We start from the raw sequence: 24,784 nt of genomic DNA, 5'->3' as shown, positions 1-24,784 counted from the left end.
TTCAGATAGAGCATTAAATTGTAAAGTTCCGAAATAAATCACAAAAACCCAATTTTATCATTGTTTTACCCCGGGCTAGTCATTTATGTCTCATTGTTTTACCCCTAGCGATTGCGAGGGGTGTAATAACGACACAAATGGGCAGCCCGTGGTAAAACAATGATAAAATGGAGTTTCGTAATTATTTCGATTTCAATTTGACTAGTTTCCTTTTTGAAAAGATGCAGCCAATGTGTTGCACGAAATGTTGGTCATGTGTTTATCACTTTTTTACCAAAGCTGTAGTCTAAAAAGCTTTGAAGCACGTCAAATTAGAATAAGTGTTGTTCTACTTGACCATATGTTTGTTTGATTTATCCACTCTCTAATTTATAATCATTTTTTGTTTTGTGAATCAAAGAACATAAGTGTAAGTATTTTGTTATGAATTCTTTAATTAATCAATATCTTCGAAAGTCGGTATTTTTTACTGTTACGTTTAATAAGAAAAGTCAAGGGAACCAATGTTTTAGCGTTAATCAAAATTAATGATGGCGACCATAAAACATCTGCAGTAATGACTTCAATCTTGTAGCAACATAACCCTGTTCCAGAAGCCTATTTGTTAGAATTCTAGCCCGATACAAGAGGTCTGCATAGTTTCGGTAAGCTCTGGCATAACATATGAGTTGTGATAAGAACAATATGTGTAAGGTATATATTAGTGTGCTTTTTTGTTTATTTACACTGACAGTTTTTGAGTGAATCAAAAGTATTCATAGCATCAAAGTTATGTTTAAAAGGGATTTTTTAGCCCAAGAAACATAATAAAGAGTTTCTGGAAGCCTTTTGTTATGAGTCTTATCCTTATTAAGAAGTTACTTTCTCGAAATCAGTCATGACGTAAACATAACTGCCATTTTTTTATTTACAAGGATACATATAGCAATTAACATATTGGTATTAAACGAGAATCACTTTTAATTTCATGGGAGCGCCTTCTTTGTAATACCATTTCATTATTTTAATAAAACGCCAAGTAGCAATTCTGCAAAAGAAATAACTGACAAATCTTCTATTGGTTGCTAATTTACAGTACATTTTTATCTTTCGAATCATTCAATGTCTGATAACATTCGACGTTTCTATCAACGACAGGCTTTTATTCGTAATAACCTAATTCACTAAGCCTAAATCATACTGCTTCCATCACATGCTGATGTCTGGCTGCACAAAATATAATAGATTCCTGTTTAAACGTTAATTGTAATTGATGAGAGAGTTCACAAACAAACACGTTCATTCTTTAGATAAATTGACGACATTTCTGTAGGAAACCCTTTTCTTCGAATTTCTTCGTCCTTAACAGTGACAAATGAGTTTCTACTGTGTCGTGTTTTATTTCAGTTAATGAACGTTTGAATGATGCTGTGTCATTGCGTTAGCTTGTGTACAATCTAAAACGTGTTCGTAATAGTCAATTAACTTTGACAGAAAAATAAAGTACTAGTTGAGAAACTTCGATTCCTCTGACGAATGTTCTCCTCTTTTTAACGAGCGATCTGTGAAAAGCTTCCTGAAATAGCAAAAACAATTCCTAGTTTTAACATATATGTTAAGAGAACTAAGATATCAGGTTCAGTCTGTTGATTTGAAATATTTTGAATCGGTTGCAATAAAACAAAATGAAATATTATAAATCTAACCATAAACGTTCCTACAATAGGAGTGAGTTTTTCTTAATATCCCGTCAGACCGTAAAGATGAACGGATTAATTATTCTAGCGTTAATTTTAACACATTTTCCCTAAATATAGATAAATGAACTACCCCCGTGAATGCCAGTATGGTAAATAAGGATATTATACATCTATCTTCGTTCTGTTTAACTTTCAATACTTTTTGTGGTCTTTTTATCTTTAATCAATCTTTATACATGGAACAAACAACAGTTCACATACGGAACACCAAACATGTCATAATCACGCCTTTACATTTAAACAATAAGGTTACTGCTAAATGAGCAGCATGTGTTTTTTTTACTTCTTTCATCGTACACAGCTTTTCGAATATACGTTAAACAGATATTATGACAATTACCACACGCCATGTTTGTCTGTTAATACGGTGTGTTCACATACACTAAGAGGATAAATTGGTTCTATTTGTGAACAGTAATCTTTTAACAATATCCTCTACGCAAGGGTCCAGTGTTTTTTATTGGTGGAGTATAATTTGCTTATTTACATTTGGTTTCTTATGTTTTCATTCAGCTCTTATAATATGTTAATAAGTTGCTTCAAAGTTACTAATAGAATAATTAATTGGAAAGAGTGAATAACTCAAATATTATCACGAGTGCCGAAGAACGCCCAAATTTAACGAGCGTGCGGAGTTAAATCTTAATGCGGTCTTGACACGAGTGATCATATTTTGGTTATTCACGATAACAAATTGATTATCCCATTTCCTGCATTATTCATTGTTATTTTCAACATGAATTTAAACAACAGTGATTTGTGAACGGCGGATTGATATCCGTGTTGTGACGATTTGGCGGGAGAATGCGCGAAATTACCGAATTTATTTCACAGTGTCAATTATCAAATAAAAAAAACTGGGAACATTCAAGAAAAAACGGACCGACAAGAAGAAAAAAATCAATTACAATTTTTGACAAGATGGGGATCAATCTTTGTTATTCACAACTGCTAAATATAAATATCCTCTGAAAACATTTATCAGATATTGAGATGCTGTTACGCAAATATATTATTTTAAGTTATGGATCAAAAAATTAAATTGTTAGGGGATACAGGAAAAAAATAACTGGTATCTGATGAAGACTTTTATTATCTTCAGAAAGGTCAAATATAATGATTTCACTTTCAGGCTATGCACCATGCAGACCAGTACAAATATAGGACACTGAGTGATTTAGAATTAGAACAGAACACATTTGTGATGTTCTTAAATTGTTCTCAAGTTTCAGAAGCTTTAAATTATGAAGTTCATGTCACATATAGCGGGACAAGTGACATCTATAAAAACTTGAAATACCTTGTCACACATATTTTCTATGATAATGATGAATCCAGAAAAGATTCTGACTGTAGAGATATTTAAATCACCCTCAAACGTAGTTATATTGTATTAAAATCGGTATAACTATTTTAAATTGGAATTTGAAAATGCCAATTGTTTGTTAAATACATGCGTTTAAGAGTAATCTTTTAAGAAATAAAAGTAAATTTAGTGGTTTTTTGTTTTGCGTGAATCACCTCCTGTCTGATTTTTGTAAGGGCTGCTATTTAAAATATCAATATAGACTAATGATCTATCACTGATATATCACTCTTAATCAAATGTGTCAATAAAAACATAAAAAAGCGTCATTTATTTGTTGACGGACACGCCGGTCAGACAATTACTTGGCAAATTACGAATGTAGAATATATGAAATTGAAAAACAAACCAAAAACTTGAAATTACTGATTTTTCTATAATTTAGTTAATCCGAGCTACACATACTGAAATATGAAGTAATGACTTACTCCGTAACGGTGTCCATTTTCAGGTTGGCTGTAATTAAAACAATGAAGAAAAAAAGCAATGAAAAAATGTAAATAGTATTTTTAGAATTCAATTATTTATCATAAGCTTACCAAGAAATATATCTTATAATGTTAACAGACATGTATGTATATACATACACCTTCTGTTATTGTATTATGGTTGACTATTTAAACTTCATCTAGACAACAGATATTTAGTTTCACCAAGGCGAGTATTAAAATGAGTTTAGTTTTGACTACTTGATGACGTTCGATGTAGTTGTACACTTTTTGCACTCTAACTTTTGTAAATCCGTCTTGTTATTTTCTAAACCTGATCTCCATAAACCGACACTTGGTATTTAATTGGTAATGTGATTTCCTTGACTTTTGTCCTTAAGCTCTATTATTCAACAAAAGATTTATGCGTATTCTATATTAAGAGTACAAAGATTACATTAGTTGTTGAGAGGACAATTTCAATTTTGATTGTTACAGAAATGAAGGGAACCATGAATCATTTCCTTTTCACGAATAGACAATCAATTGCACTCCTAACGTCAATTTCCCCCCCCCCCCAACTCTAAGCATTTCCAGAAATTCTAAACATGTTGATAGATAAAATGCCGCTACTTGTATAGAGTCAGGGGATTTTATTGTATTCTCTTTCCTTATTTGTATAATTCTTTACAGACCAAACATGTTTAAACTAAATATAATGCGCCTGTCCTTTGTCAGAATTCGATTAATATACAAAACAAAGTACAAAATTTCTAAGGAGGATACATTCTAAAATTGTCAATGTCTTTATATTACGATAAATTATGATAACAGTCGTTAAAGTGTAATCAAGGGAACCAAGGTTATAGCGGTAATCAAACGAATTTAATCCAGGGACAAAGACCAGACATGGAAAACAGACATACACAACAAAGAACATAAAGTAATTAAAATAATGAAATAGTCTGATGATGGCAGTTTTTTATACCTGATAGTGTACTACGTCTTCCATGGTATGACACTACTCCTCTACATTTACATGCGACACGAAATTCTTTCCTAAACTTCTCTGGAAAATCAATGGAACTGGAATGGTTAAGTAGTCTAACAATTGGTCTCAAGGGAAAAATCTATTTTGATATAACTATATCAGTTATAACCCCAAAAATTCTCGTGTGACGTTACACTTTTTACATTGCAGGATTTCAAACAAATAAAAACATATTTTATAATTTGTATGTATATAGACAAGAGAAATACTAAAGTAGGACTGTAATTATGAAGTCCTTTTAAAATAAATTTCATTATTGGTTCATCAACAGAGTAAGTGTTTTCAGATTTTCTTTTTACAACCACCTATACAAAGAACTTTTGAACTGAAAACTTACATTTGAATTTGATTACTAAAACCGCGCGTTATAATTTAGCACTGTACTGAATGTCATCTCGGACAATCTTGTGTAAAATGATAAATCAATCTATTAAAAGACAACTCATGGGAAAGTAAAAACCCAAGGAAATGAAATATTAATGAAAAGTCATCAAGTTTGTAGAAAAGATTAGTCAAATATGTTCAGAGCATATCAAGATACAAGACAGAGTCGGTGATGTTCTTTCATGTCGAAATTTAATTGCTTGTAAAGGATGAAATGTACAACATTGAAATTAAAAAGATAATAATGCAGCCAGCCAACCAAAAGCATTTAATTTTTAAATTAGACGACACTGTTTGATTGAATAGATTTAAAAACAAGTACTATCTTTAAAAAAAAATAGCCGACGCGTTAAAATTTTACTTCTAAGTATCAACATTTCTTCAAGGAGTTATAGAAAATATTTATAAATCCTTGATTTCTTTCACGAAAACAACACATGGCACGCAATTTCATATTTTCGATACAGTTTTTTCGAACGCAATTTCAAATTTTCTATACAGTTTTTATGAACGCCACTAAGTTATCAGTATTTGGCCAATCGGGAAACAGAATTACTGTCAGGTGACTTGTCTTTCCATAGAAGAGCGTCCTTAAGGTCAAAGGGTAAAAAGCAAAACTATACCGAATGCATCGGAAAAACAAAAAAGCGCTGCCATTCAAATGTACACAGACTGCAACAATATAATGGAAACATTTTATAACATTCAATGTAAACTCACACCATAAGACACATTGGTTTATTGAACCGTTAATTTAATGTAATAAAACGTACCACTCATGAAATTGTAGATGACGGGGTTTATAGAACTGTTAAAATAACAGAGGAGGTGAGAAGTCAATGTCAATAACTTGGTTCCATGTTGACTGGCGGTGGCTGTTATTCCAGCGTACCTATAGTAAAAGATGATACTTATCGTAGATAACTCAAAATCAACGAAATTGTTGCACACCGTATTTGAAGTTTTTACGACTTACAGGCTGCAATTCAAGATATGTCAGTAATCAAATACAAAAATAATAATAATACATATTGAAAGTTTTGGCATGCTGTACACGTGTTTCAATGACCAGCATATAGGAAATATAAACCCAAATTTTTAATTGTATACAAGAAGTCCTAAAAGTTACAAAAAGGAAGCCAAATCCAGCACCGAGAGGTTTTACAATGTGAAATATTGACGCCTCGGTGTTTTAGGGAATTCGAACTTTTGATACTAGTACACCAAAGTTCTGTAAATAATCTGATGAAATTAGATTCTGACAATCTGACAGTTGAATACCCTTGCGAACCTTTGGTCCACCAGCAATGACATCGACTAATTGGTTGCATGAAAACAATCATAAAATAAAGTGTTTATGTTTATAAAAAAGCCTAACTTTTCAAGGAAACTAAAACAAACGAGAAATAAGATTGATTGAAAAGTAAGACGTTCAATATATCTCTTGATATTACAAGTCAAAGGGAAAATTGATAAAGGAAATTCATTGACGCTGGACTGTCTCATTTACGTAATATTATAAACGAATGTCCTTACATCTCGCATTATATGTCTGGATGTGCATCGTTTCTGTCAAGTACGGTAGATCACCCTGTTCTACTTACCGAAATATATTAATCAAATATACTGGAATGAAACAAACACAGAAAACTATCACCACAACTATCAACATTCGGGCAGTTCGTCGTCTGGCTCTGGATTGAATGGTTGCCCCTTCTGATCTACTATCTTAAAACGTAATGAATCGAAAATTAACAATGGTTTTAACTAATCCGTAGCAAACTAAAAGAAGTTGACTAGTTTCTGTCAATAGAAATGTAGGTACATGCACGAAGAGCCCCTAAAAAAGACACCAAACATGATGAACTTCTCAAAATTTCCTAGAGACAATACAAAAAAAACAAAAACAATATAGTATAAAATGCATTTTAACAGCTGCAGAAATGTTCATATTAAGAGAATTATATCGCTTGATATAAATGTTCAAATCCTAGTTGAATCTCTGAGAGTAACATATAAGTTTTTGGGGAATGCTAGTTACGAAATTCTCATACAAACCATCTTATGAAAAAATATTGAGCTACACTCGTCTTGAAAATAAATCAAACAATAAAAACTAAGTAACAAAGAGATAAATAACTAATTACAACTAAATAAAAAACTAATCAATAATAATCACATAATAATCTATCATAGACATTAGAATTAAGGGTTAGTTGTCATTACACCAATAGTTTTTGGGGTTTTTTTTTCTGCATGCCTTTACGCTCTTTAAACTATTCTTCCAAGCAAGCCGTTTTGTGAATCTTTTCTTTTACATCTTATAATAATATTAATTTTGGATGATTGTGTCAATAAAGTTTTAAACCAGAATGTCATGTAACCTATATGGTTGAAACGCCAATGATTTTCCCGTCAAATACAGAAATAAATTGTAAAATGGTACTATTTCATGTATAAAACTTTCACGCTAATCTATTTTTCTTGTTTTGTTATTTGTAAATTATTCCTAAAATAAGATATGCTTTTTAAATCCTGTTCAATTTCGATGTTTTTACTTAATTTTCCGTAATTCAGTAATCAAAACATCATTTATTGTTTGCATATCATTGGCGTCATTTGTAGCGTGAACTAAAGATGATTTTAACACAGAAATTCATTTATAGTATTGTGTAAATGATTCAGGCACTTTCCACTTCAAAAGCTTTTGGTGTTCGATACGCAATAATAACACAATATGATTACATTCTTCTTTATTCGGCATATATTTTAGCTTACACTTATTAAATGTTTAGTTATCATATTCAAAGTTTCGTTTAGTTATTACTTCAAGTGTTGATCGGGTAATTACTTCAAAATATTATTTTGTTAAAATTTGCTTAATTTGTTTAATAAAAACAGTTGAAACAGTCATCTATTGACTGCATCTAAACAAGATTTTCACGTAAGAATCCATATTAAGCAGGTGGGGATCCAAGGACTGGCGTACCGAGCGTATGCCCCCCTCTAAATCGGTAAGAAAAAAAAATTCACTACAAGTTTCACCCTATAATATTTTTGCCATGCTTTGCACGGCATTTAATTCAATTTACGCCCCCCCCCTAAACTCAAATCCTGGATCTGCCCCTATTAAGGTAGGGATCAAACCCAAATGTCCATTGAAGTATAATATTTATCTTACCTAAAGCAACAGGACCAGACGTACTACTCCTCCATAAACACCAGGCAATTCGGCTGTATGTAAATGTCATAACAAGTAGAGGAACAAGGAAATACACAACCATCATAAAGATCTGAAACCCATATTCTTGATGTTGGTCCCGACTTCTACAGCTTGTTAGAAGTATGAAAGATTCAGGCACTTCGTCATCGTGAAAAGTAGTCATGAAGTAAAGAATGGGACATGATGATACCAATGAGAGTAACCATATCGAAGCCACTGCTAAGGCCGTTCGGAATTGGGAACCTCGGAAAGAGAGTGGTCGACATATTGCCAAGTAACGTTCTATTGATATGGCTGTAAGTGTCAACACTGAAACTAACACACTTACATTCTGAAAAAAAAAATAACAATTTAAATTTCTTAAATCAAAAATTAATTTAAAATTTCTTAAATCAAAAAATGATTCAAATCTTAAATAAAAAATTAGCAATAAAATTTTACAAAAGAAAAAAAAATATTGCTAAATTAGTTAATCAGAGATTGTTTTTGTCAATCAATAAACCACACTTATTATTTGAATTTAAAGCAATGCCATAACAAAAACTGCACAATAACAATTATGAAAATTCCGTTCTTTAAAATAGCAGATCTCAAGCAATGAAGTCACACAAAATATTTTTGATTTTTTTTTTAATCTCACATCATTTCTTGAGACCTGTTTTTTACGGCTGGATTTTTGTTAATTAGAAATTTTAATAATCAACAATCTGCACTAGAAAAAACCTTCAACCCAATTGCATCATCCTATAGTACTTTATAGGCCATAAGTTCTTATTTTTACCCAAATCCCACATAATTCCCATAATATTAAATGTTTTCTTTGTAATGGAAAATAAAAGCAGTATGTTTTGGTACACGAGAATCGAAATGAACTGCCGAGAAGGTATTACACAAAACTTTTGAAGATTAATTATAACACGATTCATTTTGTACAACTGATTGTAGAAGCATAAGAACATCAATCAACTTTTAAGACCCAAAGCAGAAGCCATAGAAAAATGAAAATCAATATAAATCTAGTTACATTTTGAAGATTTATAAAGAGAACGTGAAATAATTTGTTTTAAAGGCCAATCAATACTTTTTTCTTATATATTTTAATATTCGATAGCCAAGTGCAAAGATTAAATAAAAAAAAATACTTTCTCAAACTCAGCAACGATTGCAGTCTACTATCCGCCAGCCATTTATTCAGATTAATGATAATTTCCGACATTCCCTGTTATGACCCAGAGATGTTTACATCCTTGATCGTAATCAGTGGTAACAGTGCACTATCGATAAAAACAACCACATTGAGAACTTCACACGCTATATCATCAGCACTGGATGACTAAAAAACTGAACATTATCGGTTACATCCCCCGTCAATATTTAGAAGATATAATGCAACTGGACCGAAAGAAAAAATTTGATTTTCTTTTTTCCGGGTTGACAGTTGACGGGTTTCAACACCGACAAAAGCCGTAAGAACGCAAATTTGGTCTACCTTTTTATCACGTTTTATTTGTATTTATTTTTTTTATTAGTACCAATTTTACCTTTTAAATGTGGCAACTTTCTATTTGTTTACTTTCCATGAAAGGAACGAAACCTTGGTACTTTAGAATTCTGAATTTTATTTTATTTTATTTCATAATGAAAGCTCTCAAATTAATTTTAACTTGAATATGGGAGCTGTATACACAGCCACAAACAAATGTAAAAAAAATCAAAAATTTTGCTCTTATTAATGCATGCATTGTAAAAAAAAAAAACCTTGAAAAATTCAACATTTCCTTTTAACCCTATTTGGAATTCATGTTTGCAAACGAAAGACATTTTTAAAGTACTTAAAATTTTGATATGATTTCAAACTTGAGTTGTTTCTTTTTAAATAAAAAAGAACAACGGCTTGCAAAAGGAACCAATATTAATATTGTAATACTAACTAAACTTCATCCTTAATTTCCATCAACTATGATGGTTGGCTATTAATCATTTCTCCCACACATGACGTTTTACAAGAAAGTTGAAATGAATATTCGATACTTTCAATTACAAAATGAATAAGGAACATGTTATTTACTTATCAAAATATTACTTTATATGGCATTAATCATCATTTCGGTTATTAGTGTTACTTCTTTTGCAACGTCCTCACTAAAATATGTTTAAGATAGTCAACTTAATAGCAGACCCATTTGTAGTTAATCAAGAAGGTTCACATAAACTCCAAGTTATTGTCTTGTTCCCAAATGGCTTTTCTGATGCTGTAAAGGATATTAACTTCGTCTGTATATGTAAATACGTGACTGAAATACAACTTCCGTAAAAGTTATTGACCTTTTTGAAACAATGACGGCTTACAACACAAAAATTCGTTTACTTCGTAAAGTTTCAGAAAAATGTTCATAAGTTAACTCATAAACATACAAAAATTAAACAAAACCAAAAAACATCAATAAAAAGAGATCGAAATGAAATCTAATTTTACCCTATATAAAGATAATGTGCTACCAAAGAAAATACGATATTCAGCTGTTTTAATTATAAGGAGAACGACAGAAACACTGAAAGATCGTGATCGTGGCCCGTGATCGATAACTCAAAGTATATATGTACAGCAAGATTACACCAAAATTTAAAATTGGTTGCATTGAAAACAATCAGGAAACAAAGCAGAAAATCCTTTTGTGCAAACAAATCTTGCATCAATTTTCAGACATTGATTCTTAAAGCTTTCTCATAATCGTAAAGAAAGACACTTCCCACAGACTCTGCTTGGTCTGTCTTGTTGCTTGATCTAATCTTAAGAATGACACAAAACAATAAAAAAAACACTCATCTTTTCAACAAATGTGATAACTTATTATTTCGTTTACAAATAGTTATATTACACCTTTTCCTACAAGTGAAGGTGTTTTTTATTGTCTCAATTTTTAAATTTCTCGCCTTTTTCGAAGTTACCCTAATTTTTTTTTCACTATGTTAAAAATCTTTCAGAAACTATTCCTACTTTTGAATAAACTCATAACGTAGGCAGTTGTAAAGCAATTTCCATAGGATTTTCGACGAAAACGGTATGACAAACAAAACAAACTATTTTTCAGAAGCTCCCTTTTCAGTAAAACACATGGTATGACATAAGCGATTCGATGTTTCATTATTTTAAGAGAAGAAAATTGTTTTCATGCTCTTTTGTTTTGATGCGATGCTGGTTACTCATTATTTTTTAGTTTTCTTTGTACTCGGTTTGTTTTCTCTTTCTTTACTTTAAAGAAAATATGCATTATAGATAATCATTAATTACATTAATAACAAAAATCATTCATCGAATAAAAAACAAATAAGAATGAACTGCAAAATTGAGACAGTAGAAGAATGATACATAATGTATACAATGACAATTAATACCTTTAAAGCGTCATTCGTGCCGTCTTTATTTGTTTAAAATTTTGTGCTTGGACAAATCATGTTTTGGTATAAATTATTGAGTTTGATCATCATGAATTAAAGATTAACAAGATACTAAAATGTTTACAAAGAATGAATGAAGACCCCATTCAAAATTTGTGAAAAATATTTCTCTTTGCCTTTTTTTTAATAATAAAAAACCACTGAGTGTCCTTTAAGTTGAAAGGTACAGGTCATTCGGTCAAATAAGTTTTGCATAAGTTCATCAAATTCTCATTTGATTTTTTTTTCTTGCAGATAAAACCGACCCGTTGGCATACAAATGCGATGTTTTTATAACAGATAACAGAGAGATATAATGAAATGCTGTTGATTCGTTAAAGGAAACGACGAACAAGAAGGACGATTGATTTCTGTTTTACGAATCAGAAGCATTTCATTGTTTCTATTTCTTAAACTATTTTTGACGACCTCGAATTAATATGTTTTAAATTCTGTTTGTGCATTTGTGAAAACAAATGAGTAAAGTTCACTTAGGGTATTTATTTTGGTATTTTCAACATTATTTATTTATTTAACAAAACGTTTATATCTCGATAATGTGAGCAGTTGGTAATACTGTAGATATATGAATTGACAACCAATTTAAAAGAGTTATCTCATTCATAAAAGTCTTATTCCCGTTACACATAATTATATAGTTATCAAAAGAGAATATCATATACAAAAAATACCATACTCTTTTTTTTATGTGTAATATTAATTACATTAAAGAACGACACATTTTTTTATTGCAAAGAAGCCAGGAAGTAGCATGTTAAATCGATAATTTACATAAACTGTATCAATTATATAAATAATTTTGATTTGCAATTTCATTAGGTTTTTAATTTGCACGTAGGTAGCTTTATTCAAATGCAATTATCAAAATATGCCGTTTTGGTGTGGAATTATTTTAGTATGGTATATTGTTCGCCCTTTAAGGTTTTTTATTTACTTATTGAATAAAGCTACGAATGATTTCTTTGCTTTTGTAATTAGATGGTTGTTTTGAAAGAGAAATAGTAAAATTTATTGTTATTAATTTCCTCCTTTTTAAGCTATTGTATTTGAATTTTCAAGACAGAAAATGACAGACGCATAATGTATCTTTCAACGAAAAGTGTTAACTCTGTATGAGATAAATAACGGTGGGCAGAAAAGTGAATTGGATGCATTCAATAGCTGCAACTGGACAATATGGTATTAATGGACGTTTAATCTTCGGTCGCAAGTATTCACTATGAAGCAAGCCGAGATCACAGGCAAACACTAGATCGCGAACAAAGTGTTGGCAAACAGACAAGCGAGAACTCAACATAGATATGCGGCATATGCAAATATGGGAACATTTTGCTGTATAATGTTATGAGTCCAGCTGCAGCATGTCCTGTGGTGTGAGGATTTCCTCGTTTTTTCATCGAAGACCAAAGGTGGCCTCTGGTATGAAATTTTCATTAAGGTGGGGTTGTTGTCTCTTTGACATATTTACTATACCCATTCTAACAAATAGGTTTCTGGAGCAGGGTTATTTTGCTACAAGATTGCAGTCATCACTACAGAAGTTTTATGGCCGTCAACATGAACTCGTGGATCGTTACGGTGTATCCATTTGCGCCATGAAAACTGATTTGTTCAACGTGTCATAGTTTTCCTTTCCTCTTTCGTCTACCCCGGACTTGACTTTTTATGAGCAACTTGGCGGGTGTTTCTAGAAAAGCAGAGGACGCTTAACCTACCGGTGCACCTAGTCCATGCTCCCAGTTTTTAGTGGAGTCCGAGTTGCTCATTTGCTTTTGTAACTTTGTATGTATGATTTTAGTTACTCTATGTTCTTTGTTGTGTATGACTGTTTTCCATGTCTGATCTTTGTCCCTGGATTACATTCTCTTGATTTCCGCTATAACCTTGGTTCCATTGATTACTCGTTATATTGGATATGCTTTTCCGAAGTGAATGGTAACGAAAATGACTTTTTCGTTAATTTTTTGTGGACTAGTTGTAAATACTGGTCAATTGAAAATCGAATAAAGGCAAACTACTAACTGATTTGTTTTGGGGGCGTTTCGTCTATTGTTTTCCCAGCCTTGATTTAAAAAAAAATTAATTCACTGTTTTACAACAAGTTGATGTCAAAACAATGGTTTAATAAACACATAATCAAAAGAGGAAATTCAGAAAAAGTGGGGTTTGGGTAACAGAAAATTAAAAGTCAGATTATGCATTAGATGTTTTTTAGCATTTAATATAAATTTTTCAAAAGATAGTTTCCTGATTATAGAAACAAGTAGACTTAAAATAGCTGTACAAAAACGGAAAATATGAAGATCATTTGTATACTATATATTTAATTATCTAAAATAACTTTAAAGTGATCGTATTTTGAAGCGTCAATTTTAATGAAAACGAAAAAAAACAAACAAACAAATACGAAGAGTTCTATAAAACAAAAAATCTCTTTATCCCAAAGAACCCTTGAAAAAAGAAAACCTTAATCATCATTTTAATTTTCTTAAACAATGCATTTGTTACATTACTGTATTTTACTTCAATATGGTACATAAATGACATACTGCTAATAATTACAGAAATATGATTTTATTTATTTTACTTATGTTCTGTCTTTAAAAATATTCCATTTGGTCAGAAGTACATTTAACTTTTGGATACATCTATTACTAGGATATTTTTCGAAGAATATATATTTCTTTAATGTATTTGTCACTTATTTTTACTTACTTATCTATTTTGTGCTGTGTAATTCTGCTGTACTTTCATTTAGAACTTATCGATATTAGATTGCGGGTGGTATAAGATGCCAGTTTGTCCGTTTACAACTTTTTCGTCGCAGCTTTCTCTGCAACTACTTTTCACAACATCTTGAGATTACACAGAAATTTTACTCGGGTAAGCCATATTGTGGGATTCAATATAAGACTGAATTGTCAATATCTTGGTTAATATTGTTCACATTTTGTTTATTTAGTTACTGTGGTGAGAAGCAAGATATGGTTTAATGGGATATGCTCACAATATTTTTAGTTTAGAATATAGGCTGTGTGTTTAAAGGTGAAGCATTTAATAATAATAGCATGGCTCAGAACGGGCCCTATACACCCGGGGGAGAGTGTAATACCGTTGCAAAGTACTATTTCTTCACTAGAAGGTAGAAGTATCATATTTTATCGGTCCTCTTCTGTAACCAAATGCTTTGAATAAACTTTCATAGATGACGATTGTTCTTTCGTATGTTTTATATCTAGTTCTTAATAATTGATAACTCTCCATTTTACTTGGACAATAGAGTAGTATCACAATTGTCATCAATTCATACCAATTACAGACGGCATTGACATGTGAGTTGTGAATAGTCAATGAATTTATTATTGTCAAACATTAGCATCTCGTTTATTGATAAAGATATGAAAATATTGCGTTTAACATTGATCTTTACGTCGAAATTTATTTAAGACACCTTGAAACAAACCATGTGATGTGTTACTTTTTCATCAGTATTTGTTTACTCAAAGCTGTTATACCATAACATTTGCTCCCATTATAAAGTTTCAAATAGTTTAAAAAGTAAAAAACGTTTCGAGGCTATAGCACTGTTTCAAGTATTTTAAATAAGATAATATAACCAAGCTAACAAAATGTACTAAAAATCATCCTGTACGACAAATCCAGCCCACAACATTGACTTTCATCTGAATAGTATGTTTCCCAGCCTTCAACAGGGACAAAGACCTTACCTGATTACGTATCGTATTTGTCCCATTCTTATAAATAAATAAATAATTCGATAAATGTACATCTCTAAATGGTTTGAATATAAGATTACGGAACACTGTCGAAAAATACTATGATAAAGCCTTTGAACAGGAGAGGACTATCATAGTCTTAGAATGATAAATTTCTGACCGAGTTCTGATCTAATCTTTTTCTTATCAAAGAGGTTCTCTTTAAGACGGCTGAATGTGTCTATCAGCTTGCAATGTAGTAGAATTTTCTCTATTGTCCTCTTTTGTTTTAAATTCACACTAAATATTTAACAGTCACTAGATTTTAAAACAAAGAACCCGTGATGTAATACTACCACGTTACCACAGGACTTTTCATTAAAATTTCACCTCTTGAATCATTGTCGTGTTTAAAACGTATTTGAAATATTTATGTCAATTTTTCGTCTTTTTGCCCCACAACTTTTTGTGTCATTGTTTCGTTTCCATCGCTTTCTTTTCACATTTTTATCCTGAATTCAGTGTTTAATTTAGCCAGTTTACTTTAATAGTGAATAAAATTAATTTAATTTTTTAACACGAGAAGACATTTTGTGTGTGTGTGTACATCTTCATATCCTTCTAATAACTTCTAAAGTATTCTGCCCGAAATTCCATGGCAAACTTCAATCACACATATATTTGGATTTCAAATTATTTAAGCAAAATTATTTTTGTGCACATTTAAAGTACCAAAAGGTGAATAGTTATGAATAGTTATTTCTTACTTAAACATGGGGAACGTACAAATAAAATATCTTATCCACTGCTATCAGCTTTTATTTTAAGTGCCCATTAAAGTCTATATATTGTAAAAAATACTTTCTGAACATAACATAGCATTTTGCTGTTTAAAAAAGGGCACAATCATCAATGGCAGCTTTAAAAAAATAACGAAATTATCTGATAAGCATGTATTAGCATCAAGTTATAAACGGTTCTCTAACTAAAAATGCCTTTATGTCGATTATTTATTATGCAGTCACTGACAATGAAATAGAATAATAATTAAGCCTAGTTGAGGTGAAAGATTCGACGGTGACTATATCCTGTCTAGAATTACTGCTTCAATAATTTTTGGGCTATACATTTAAATCACTGATTCAGTATGGCTGTTGCATTACTTTCAAGACCTTATTGTCAGAAAGGTATGTTCAGTTCGTGTCTAATTCGGCCTGAAATTAAAACTTAGTACAATTAGTAAGGACAATTCATAGTGTTTGGTATTCTTTATTTATTTTCATCTGCACATAACAGAAACTTTAGTGCAAAATATAGCCAACAATAGGCGAAAAGCACTTGATTTCGTTACATTTTTCTTTGCAAGAGAGTTTTGCAACATGCTTCAACAACATGTGACCCATATTTCCTTTTCCCAAAACCACCTGCAAAACATGTAAATTCGTAGGAAATTAATGAAAACTACATAAAACGATACTTTGTGATGTTATTTTACACATTATTATTGTAACTGCTCGCAATTTCTTTTGTCCGTTTAAGTCATTTTTGCAAAACAGATGTATGCCAATGACAAGCTAAAATTTTCAGTAAAAAACAGGACCGGTTGATTTCTGTATAAACGAAAATTTAGTCTATTTTTGGAAACATATTTCGTTTATTTCTAACATTATCTTGAAAGACAACTGTCCTACGTCTTAAGTGAAACTTATAGGTTTCCACCTCTTCCTGAAGTAGGATGAAACCTTTGATTACTCTCTAATGTGAATTAAAAAAAAGGTATTTATACAGTTATGCAATACGTTAGAAGCGTCATAAATCAAGCTTAATCAATTATTCCGAATTATGAATTCTACATCTCTTAGCACTTTGTATATAGTTGTATCATTAAGCTTTATTTGATAATTCGAAATAATAGGAAGGTATTATATGTCCATTAGACAAGAATAATGATTGAGGCTTAATAGTCTGGTTCCATTTGATATTACATTAATTCGGTTTCGTTTTTCAATAGGATTGTTTATTGCACATATGGCATGTAATGTTTTGAATCATTCTGGTGTTTACGTTCAGTTGTAAATAGTGTCTTATTGGATTGCGACGGAGATGTATTATTGTTGAGATATTGATTCTGCGTTTAAATATTTCTCTTTCCGTCATTGAACAATATCAAACAATCTACTATTCGGTAAACTGGTCTGATACAAAGTACTTTTCATCAATTTTGTTTTGTCCAAACAATTCCCGATTGAAATGTAGTTCTTATTTATATTTAAATTTTCTTTATTTTTGTATTAAATTTCAGTTTGGTTTAATTTCATGAACTTTTCCTATTTCTAAAATTTGAAAATCGAATAATGAAAATAAATTAATTTAGTTTCAATAAAAATAGAAAAAATGTCTAGTCAAAACAAGATGGTGTAATGGAAAACTCTCCATTCGATTTTTTTCGTCGATAACTATTTTACATGCATGACGAAACGAAATTCACCTAAAAATTCTTCCCACAAAATTTAATAGACATTATCAGTTAGCTCCGGTATTGAATTCATAATTGAATTGTACATTCAACAATAGTTTCAGACAGCGATACATAAAGTAGTACTTTTCCTTCAACTGACAATATTTTCAACATTAATACAGAGTAATCAAGGGAATAAAGACCAAACATGGAAAATAAACAATCACAACAAAGAACAACAAAGTTACTAAAAGTGACATAAGTAAATGAGCAACTCGGACTGCACTAAAAACTGAGAGCATTGACCAGGTGCACCGGTAGGGTAAGCGTCCTGTGATTTTCTTTAAATACCCGCCGAGTAGCTCTAAAAAAAATTCAAGTCCCGGGAAGACGAAGGAGGAAAGGAAAATTATGACACGCTGAACAAATCAGTTAACATGGTGCAGATAGATACGCCGTAACGATCTACGAGATCATGACAACGACCATAAAACTTCTGTAATGATGACTTCAATCTTGTAGCAACATTACCCTATTCCAGAAGCATAATTGTAAGAAGTCTGCGTAGTTACAGCAAGCTCTGGCATAACGTGTGAGTTGTGATATGAAAACGTCTTACGCAGGTGCTGAAGGGACTTTGCCACAGATGAAAGAATAGATCACAATTCTGAATGAAAAGTCACCACGTTTGTCGTAAAGCTTGGTCAATAGTTTTCTTTTGCCATCGATCTCTAAGTGTAGGTCAAGATATGAGGTTGACTTCACAGTGTCTGTGGTATCCTTTATCTCAAGTTCTTTAGGGGTAGATGCGATGTATCATATCCCCGAAACTAGAATTGTTTAATGATGATACGACATCTATATAGCGGAAACTGAGATTAAAGGATCTAGCTAAACGATGTTCTTTCTTTCGGATCAGATCAGCGATAAGTTCAGCCTCATGAGAGTAACGGAATAGGTCAGCAAGTAAAGGAGCACAATTTGTTCCCATTTGAATGTCGACGTTTTGTTGAAAAACGCGTCCACAACACTTGACAAATATGTGGTCGATCAAAACCTCTAGCATTTTGAAAACATCTTCTCCTGTATATACAGCAATCCAATACCGATTTTAATCAGTGAACCCTGAATTTCAATGAATAAAGCTCTTCAGATTTATTATGAAATTTCATTTATATTAATTTTAACAGAAGTATAATGATCCCAATAAGAAGAATATATCAGTTAATATCACGCAATTTAACCTAAACAATACGTTGAATATGTATTTTTAAAACAAAAGAATAAAATATCTTCTTTCTTGTTTAAATAGTGCTGTTAAAGCAATTTAGAAAACAGATTAATTAACTTGAGAGGTAATTGTAAAACGTGATCCATTTTTATTATTGATTTGTGCAGCGTCTCAATGGTCCAGGGGGTAGCTTGCTTCGAGTGTGAAAGTCGTGGATTCGATCGGTCGAGTCACACGTAAGACTTTAAAACAGGCAGTGAGAAGAATGTGTCCATATGGGAAGACATACCTACACGCGGGCTGTTGCTATCGTGAACTTATACAATAAACATCTGGCTCAGTGTGCCGGACTAGCGGACTAATCCAAAGCAGGGTTTGTTCGATTGGTCGAACGTTATCAACAAGAAATAAATGAAGTTTCTGCCACGTGATAATTTACCAATTAATTAATCGATTTCAATGCGACGACAAAATTACCACAAAATATAAGATGATAAAATACAAGAATGAAACGTTCTTCCAAAAAAATCCTATTGGAAATTCATTAAAGGTAAAAATTCAAATGCATTTATCATTTAAAATAATACTTGAATGAACTGAAGATATGACATTTTGTCAAAAGCATCAAATATGTTGAAATAAATAACTTACTGTTTAACATTTTTTATTTCTCAAAAATTTACATTTTTCAACATTTTGTCAAGCAATGATGCATCAAGAGTACTTCTATCAGACAAGAACGAAAATGCCTTTCCTAAACAGTTTTTTTTAAAAGACTTTCAAAATCATTCATTTGATTTTTTTTCTTATTTAAATCAAATTCTTTATTGCTACAACAGAAGCTCGAAGTCTTTCAATATCTGCATGTTAATCGTAAGCAGGTGCTTAGAACATTTAAGTATAACAAAGAGTGTAACCATATATTTCAAATGGTGAAAAAGTACGACTGGCAAAAACTGGTGCGTTTCTTCAGCTGCTTAGTATATAATGAACACTGTTGACAATGAATTGTATCCTAAATTTGAGCCCACTGATGCACACTTACCCCTTGGCAGCCAAAGCCATTTTTCGAAATCAAATATTTCACAAAACATTTTAAGATGTATATCTTTCTCTGAAGACAAAACAAAATGGAACAATGCTAAATCGGAGATTTTCCCAATATCGTTAGCGCCGACAGAAAGTCTGTTTCTGTTGAAAAGACGGAGAGATCAAGTTTTCTTCACAACTTGAGAATATATCAATCACTTGCTTCAGCGTAACAATATCTGATTCTGTTTAGAATTTAGTAACAGATGTAATGATCATAATCTCTCAAGGTAAAGTTTCATTTATACTGAATACTTAATCTTGCATCGTCTTCAAAATATAAAAATGAAATACCGTTGACCGTGTAAATTGTAAAATTGATTAATGGATTGGATTCAGTAGCCTGTTTTATAAATCGTATTATTTGGTGGAGTTTGATGGTGAAATATATATATACATAATTCCCATTTCCGTATCTTGATGATGAATTATTTAAATCGCCATGTTCATGATGGCTACCGAAAAATGGCCAAATTAAAGATTGACTTACATTGCTCTGATATTTTTTCTTAAGTATTGACATAAGGAAGATTATAGAAGGTCAAGGTACCGTCCGTTTGATGATTGTTATTTTTATATTTAAAAATTCATTACGTTAAAAAAACTGAAATGGAAAGGAATTAAAGCTTACGTTTCATACAACAGTACTAATCAATATACATTAAGTAATTTTATATCATTTTCTGTTTTTTCTATCGACTTTAATTTTTTACATTTCTTTTTTAGTTTCCGTAAGATTGAACTAATCGTATCCGTGAACTCGTCCTGAACATTTCGTACATAGGAAAGTAGTAGATGAGGGTTATATAATAATAAGAAACTGGCAAAAACCTGGAAAATTGTGTAGTAACTTAAATAAACAGGAACATAAAACAAACAGTGATGAAGCCAGGAAAACACAACAAAACAAAAACATTAAAAAAATTAAGGAAACACAAAAAGGCAATAGGAAAACCGAAATGAAGAATCTAACAAGGTTCGAACATTTACTGCTTTATTTTCAAGAATTATTAACTTAGTTAAGGCAGTATTGATAGCCAACGAAGAAAATACTTAACTGATGTGAATTCACAAAACAGTCGAATATTTTTGTAAAACAACAACGATATTCTTAAAGACATTTTACAACTGTATATTGCTTAGTGCTTTTGTGATTACTTCAAAAATAGGATCTACATATAACATCCAATTAATAGATGTAGGTTAGATAACTAGAATTTACTGATATGAACTGTCTCATACAAGAGTTTTGGAAAAAGGATGAATACAACTAAAATATTAGGAATGACTGCCTCTTTGTTTTGTTTGCTTCAATAATAATAATTGCAAATTGTGCCTTACTTCTACTTCTACATCAAAAACACCGGTAAAAGAGTTTACTCTCCGTAATGTCATGCTATGTTCTTACATATTGGTCTATCGTTTTGTTCCCAAGATACAAATACCAATAACAAAACAAAAGACAGGGAAATTGCATATAGATATTGGCAAAAGCTCTCGTTTCTCATCTTTAATTCTTTAATATCTTTCGTGCCTTAAATGTTTTGTTTTATCATTGTTTCTGTTGTAATACTTGTATGTTCACCGACTGTAAGGTACGCTCAAATATCAATCTTTAAAAAGCTCGTAGTTCTTATGAATACACGTATGATTGGTGTAATAAAGTTACAGCTTGTAAAATGAGACAATTAAATGAATACAGCGCCAACTTAAAGTAAAATGAAACACGTTTCAAGAATATTCATGCTTTTTTGGTTTGGAAAACACACCTCAACTATTATTTTCCGAATCCTTTTGTAGGATTCGAAAATCTTTCTCTGTAAACTCAAAATTGCATTTCATTATGTTTACAGCGAATTAGAGTATGTTGTGAAAGAGATTTATCTCTTTAACAGGCTAACCAATTTTCCTGTAAACGAAAAGAAATTAGACAACAATCTCATTTACTGTAAAATATCTATAATTGACTAATATATCAAACTTCATTCAATAAGTTCATCATCACCATTGTTTCCATTTTGTGTCAAGTTTCAGGTTGAGACATTATAGTTAAAAAATTTTAGTTGATTTATGATATAGCTTGTACTAGTTTAGTAAATACATAGTGGTAAAAAATAATGAAAATTTCAAAATTAATAATAATATAGTAATAAACAATGATTTTAAAGAAGAAAAAAAGTTGTAGTCATATTCTAAATCTCTATTTCTCCAAAAAATATATTAAACAATCAAATTTACCTGCAAATATGTGACAATCTTACATATAATTTGTCCCAGAAACCAGGTTTGTGCGATGTCATGAACTACAGTTGGTGGTAAACAGATCAACAAAACAAGAAAATCTGCAATAGATAGGTTTACTAGAAAGTAATTAGTAGCATTCCGTAAATGAAAATTACTCCACACGGCATGAAATACTAAAATATTTCCAATTAGTCCAAAAACAAACACCAGGAAAAATAATGCTATGAAAATCCATTGATAAATGTTCGGGAAAATATAATTCATTAGTATATGATACACTAGGTCAGTTTGGTTATTTTTATCAAGACATAGTAAATCGTACTGGGCACACGATGAGATATTTCTGGTAGAATTCATGGTGAATTCTGATGTTATTGATCCTTATGCCTGCCTTTAAATACCCAACAGTGATTGGTGTCATGTACCATCAAAGCTTGGTTCATTCTGCAATTTAATTAACAAACAATATTGTTGCAGATATTACCAAGGAAAAATATGCATAATCACTTGTTTAATGAAATGCGGATATTACACCTCTCTTATATTACAAATGAAAAACAAAACCGTATAAAACCGAAGAATTAATGACATGGGTGTTACTTAAGGAGCAACTAATTTTCCTGTGGGAAATACCTTGATTAAATCAAAAATGGTTTTCATTTGACAGTTTACTTGACTAATTTGATAAGATTTAGGCAAAGTAATGCAGAACTACATTAATCAATCAGTGCATTAGATTCTGTGAGATAGCATAGGTTTTCATTCTTTCATTACTGTAAAAGCAGCCTCGGTATTACACTAGCTTACAGGATTAAATTGCGTTTGTTAAGAAAGGCTCTCAAAAGAAAATGTCAAATAATAAACAAGCGTAATCAAAAGTGGCATCATGATTATTTCTTTAGAAACCTGAAAAATGCAAAAAAAAAATTAATGCTGTAAACTCATGCTTTGCACTCACCTTCATCCCGGACGATAGTATCTGATATATAATGCAAACATTTTACAATTGGAAATATAGATACAGTCTCCTATTAAAGCTAACTTATATACAGAATTATAAATTTGTTTTTAAACTTCATATTTTCAGCCGTAAATGTTTGTCTATTGTTTTCTTTATGTTTTTTTTTCTTCTATCTTTTTTTGCGTAGTAATTCTTTCAGAGCAAATCGTCTGTTATATGATTTTTTCTTATTTTTTTGAAATTGTTTGTGTATAATTCAAAGTAATAACCAATACCGAATTTTCAATTAGTTTTAAGTAGCAGTCTTTATAAAAAATCAGACATGATGTGTTTCATGTATTTCAAGAACCCACAATTTTATATCAAATTCAGGAATATTTACAGACCACAAAACCAGTCTAAATTTGTCATCTGGGTTGTTGTACATTTTTGGTTAAAATTCATATACATGTAGCTTGTACATGAAATTAGTACTTTATAAGAGTTATTGTTCTTCATTTCATCGATTTATGTGAAAGATCAATGTATGGTTTTCCTGTAAAATATAGGCCTGTATACAGAAATGACTTAAGTTACGAAAAAATAAAGTGTATGTAAAAGTATCGTTCTTTCAGTAGGTTTTTCTACACCTTGAGCCACTTAAACTATTGGCAGTGTCTGAATTGTATATGGACTTGTACTTAATGTGTCGATATTTTTAACAAGTATGATTGGTAATTTGATTGATGAAAAGCTTCTAAATTTCACTTTAAATCAATTCTCAATAAAAGCTAACGATACTTTTTCAGATGAAAAAGATTTTAACAATGAATACATCCCTTTCATTCACATCGAAGATAGCAAATGGTTACATCGTGTCATATTACTACAATACATCACTTTTGACAGAATGTAGCTTCGAATCAAATAGAACATCTATTTTCGAACCGTCAAAATGACCGGCTTAATTATTTAAGGGCTATTCAATAGACAGAAATCAATCTTATTTTGATTTCTGATTGGAATAAAAATTAATTTATATCATAAACAGAGATACATCTGCATAGATTATGTCATTACGTTTCAGTTAACGTCAGAAAGGTGTTTAATAGTTCATAGTTCATTTTTGTATATGATATGGTAATACCACATCCGATTTACTGTGTCATGAATTATGTTTATACCATCGATATACCACATCAGTACTAAGGCCCTCTGTAACATTGCAGTGTTGTATGGAACGCCACATTAAGATATGTTCAAATAGTTATACCTATTTTTAAATAATAAAAGACAGATACCATTAATTTGAAAATAGGTTAAATTTATTAAAGATGAATGCAATTTAATTCAATCTTTTAATTATTTATTAAATAACCGAGTTCTTTATTTTTACACATAAAGGCCAGTTCAATAACCACATGAACGGAAGTTCACCAAACAAGACAATTTTCGG

General features: G+C 31.0%; 1 protein-coding gene across 1 annotated transcript; it reads right to left on the bottom strand.

The window, feature by feature from the left end:
• Positions 1-903: 903 nt before the first annotated feature.
• LOC148629285 (orexin receptor type 2-like) lies at positions 904-22,762 on the bottom strand. Its single transcript, XM_088564752.1, has 7 exons — positions 22,383-22,762; positions 8,150-8,522; positions 6,573-6,696; positions 5,742-5,860; positions 4,522-4,602; positions 3,534-3,561; positions 904-1,555 (listed from the first exon to the last, which is right to left on the bottom strand). The coding sequence occupies exons 1-7, from the start codon at positions 22,743-22,745 to the stop codon at positions 1,486-1,488; spliced, it is 1,158 nt and encodes a 385-aa protein (XP_088420878.1). The 5' UTR covers positions 22,746-22,762; the 3' UTR covers positions 904-1,485.
• Between the last annotated feature and the right edge of the window lie 2,022 nt (positions 22,763-24,784).

The sequence above is a fragment of the Perna viridis genome, chromosome 1 (assembly GCF_037379345.1).
Source record: "Perna viridis isolate PV_CMFRI_1.1 ecotype Kerala chromosome 1, ASM3737934v1, whole genome shotgun sequence".
Lineage (NCBI taxonomy): Eukaryota > Metazoa > Mollusca > Bivalvia > Mytilida > Mytilidae > Perna > Perna viridis.
The sequence above is the reverse complement of the archived record's forward strand: the minus strand, read 5'-3'. Positions and strand labels throughout refer to the sequence as shown.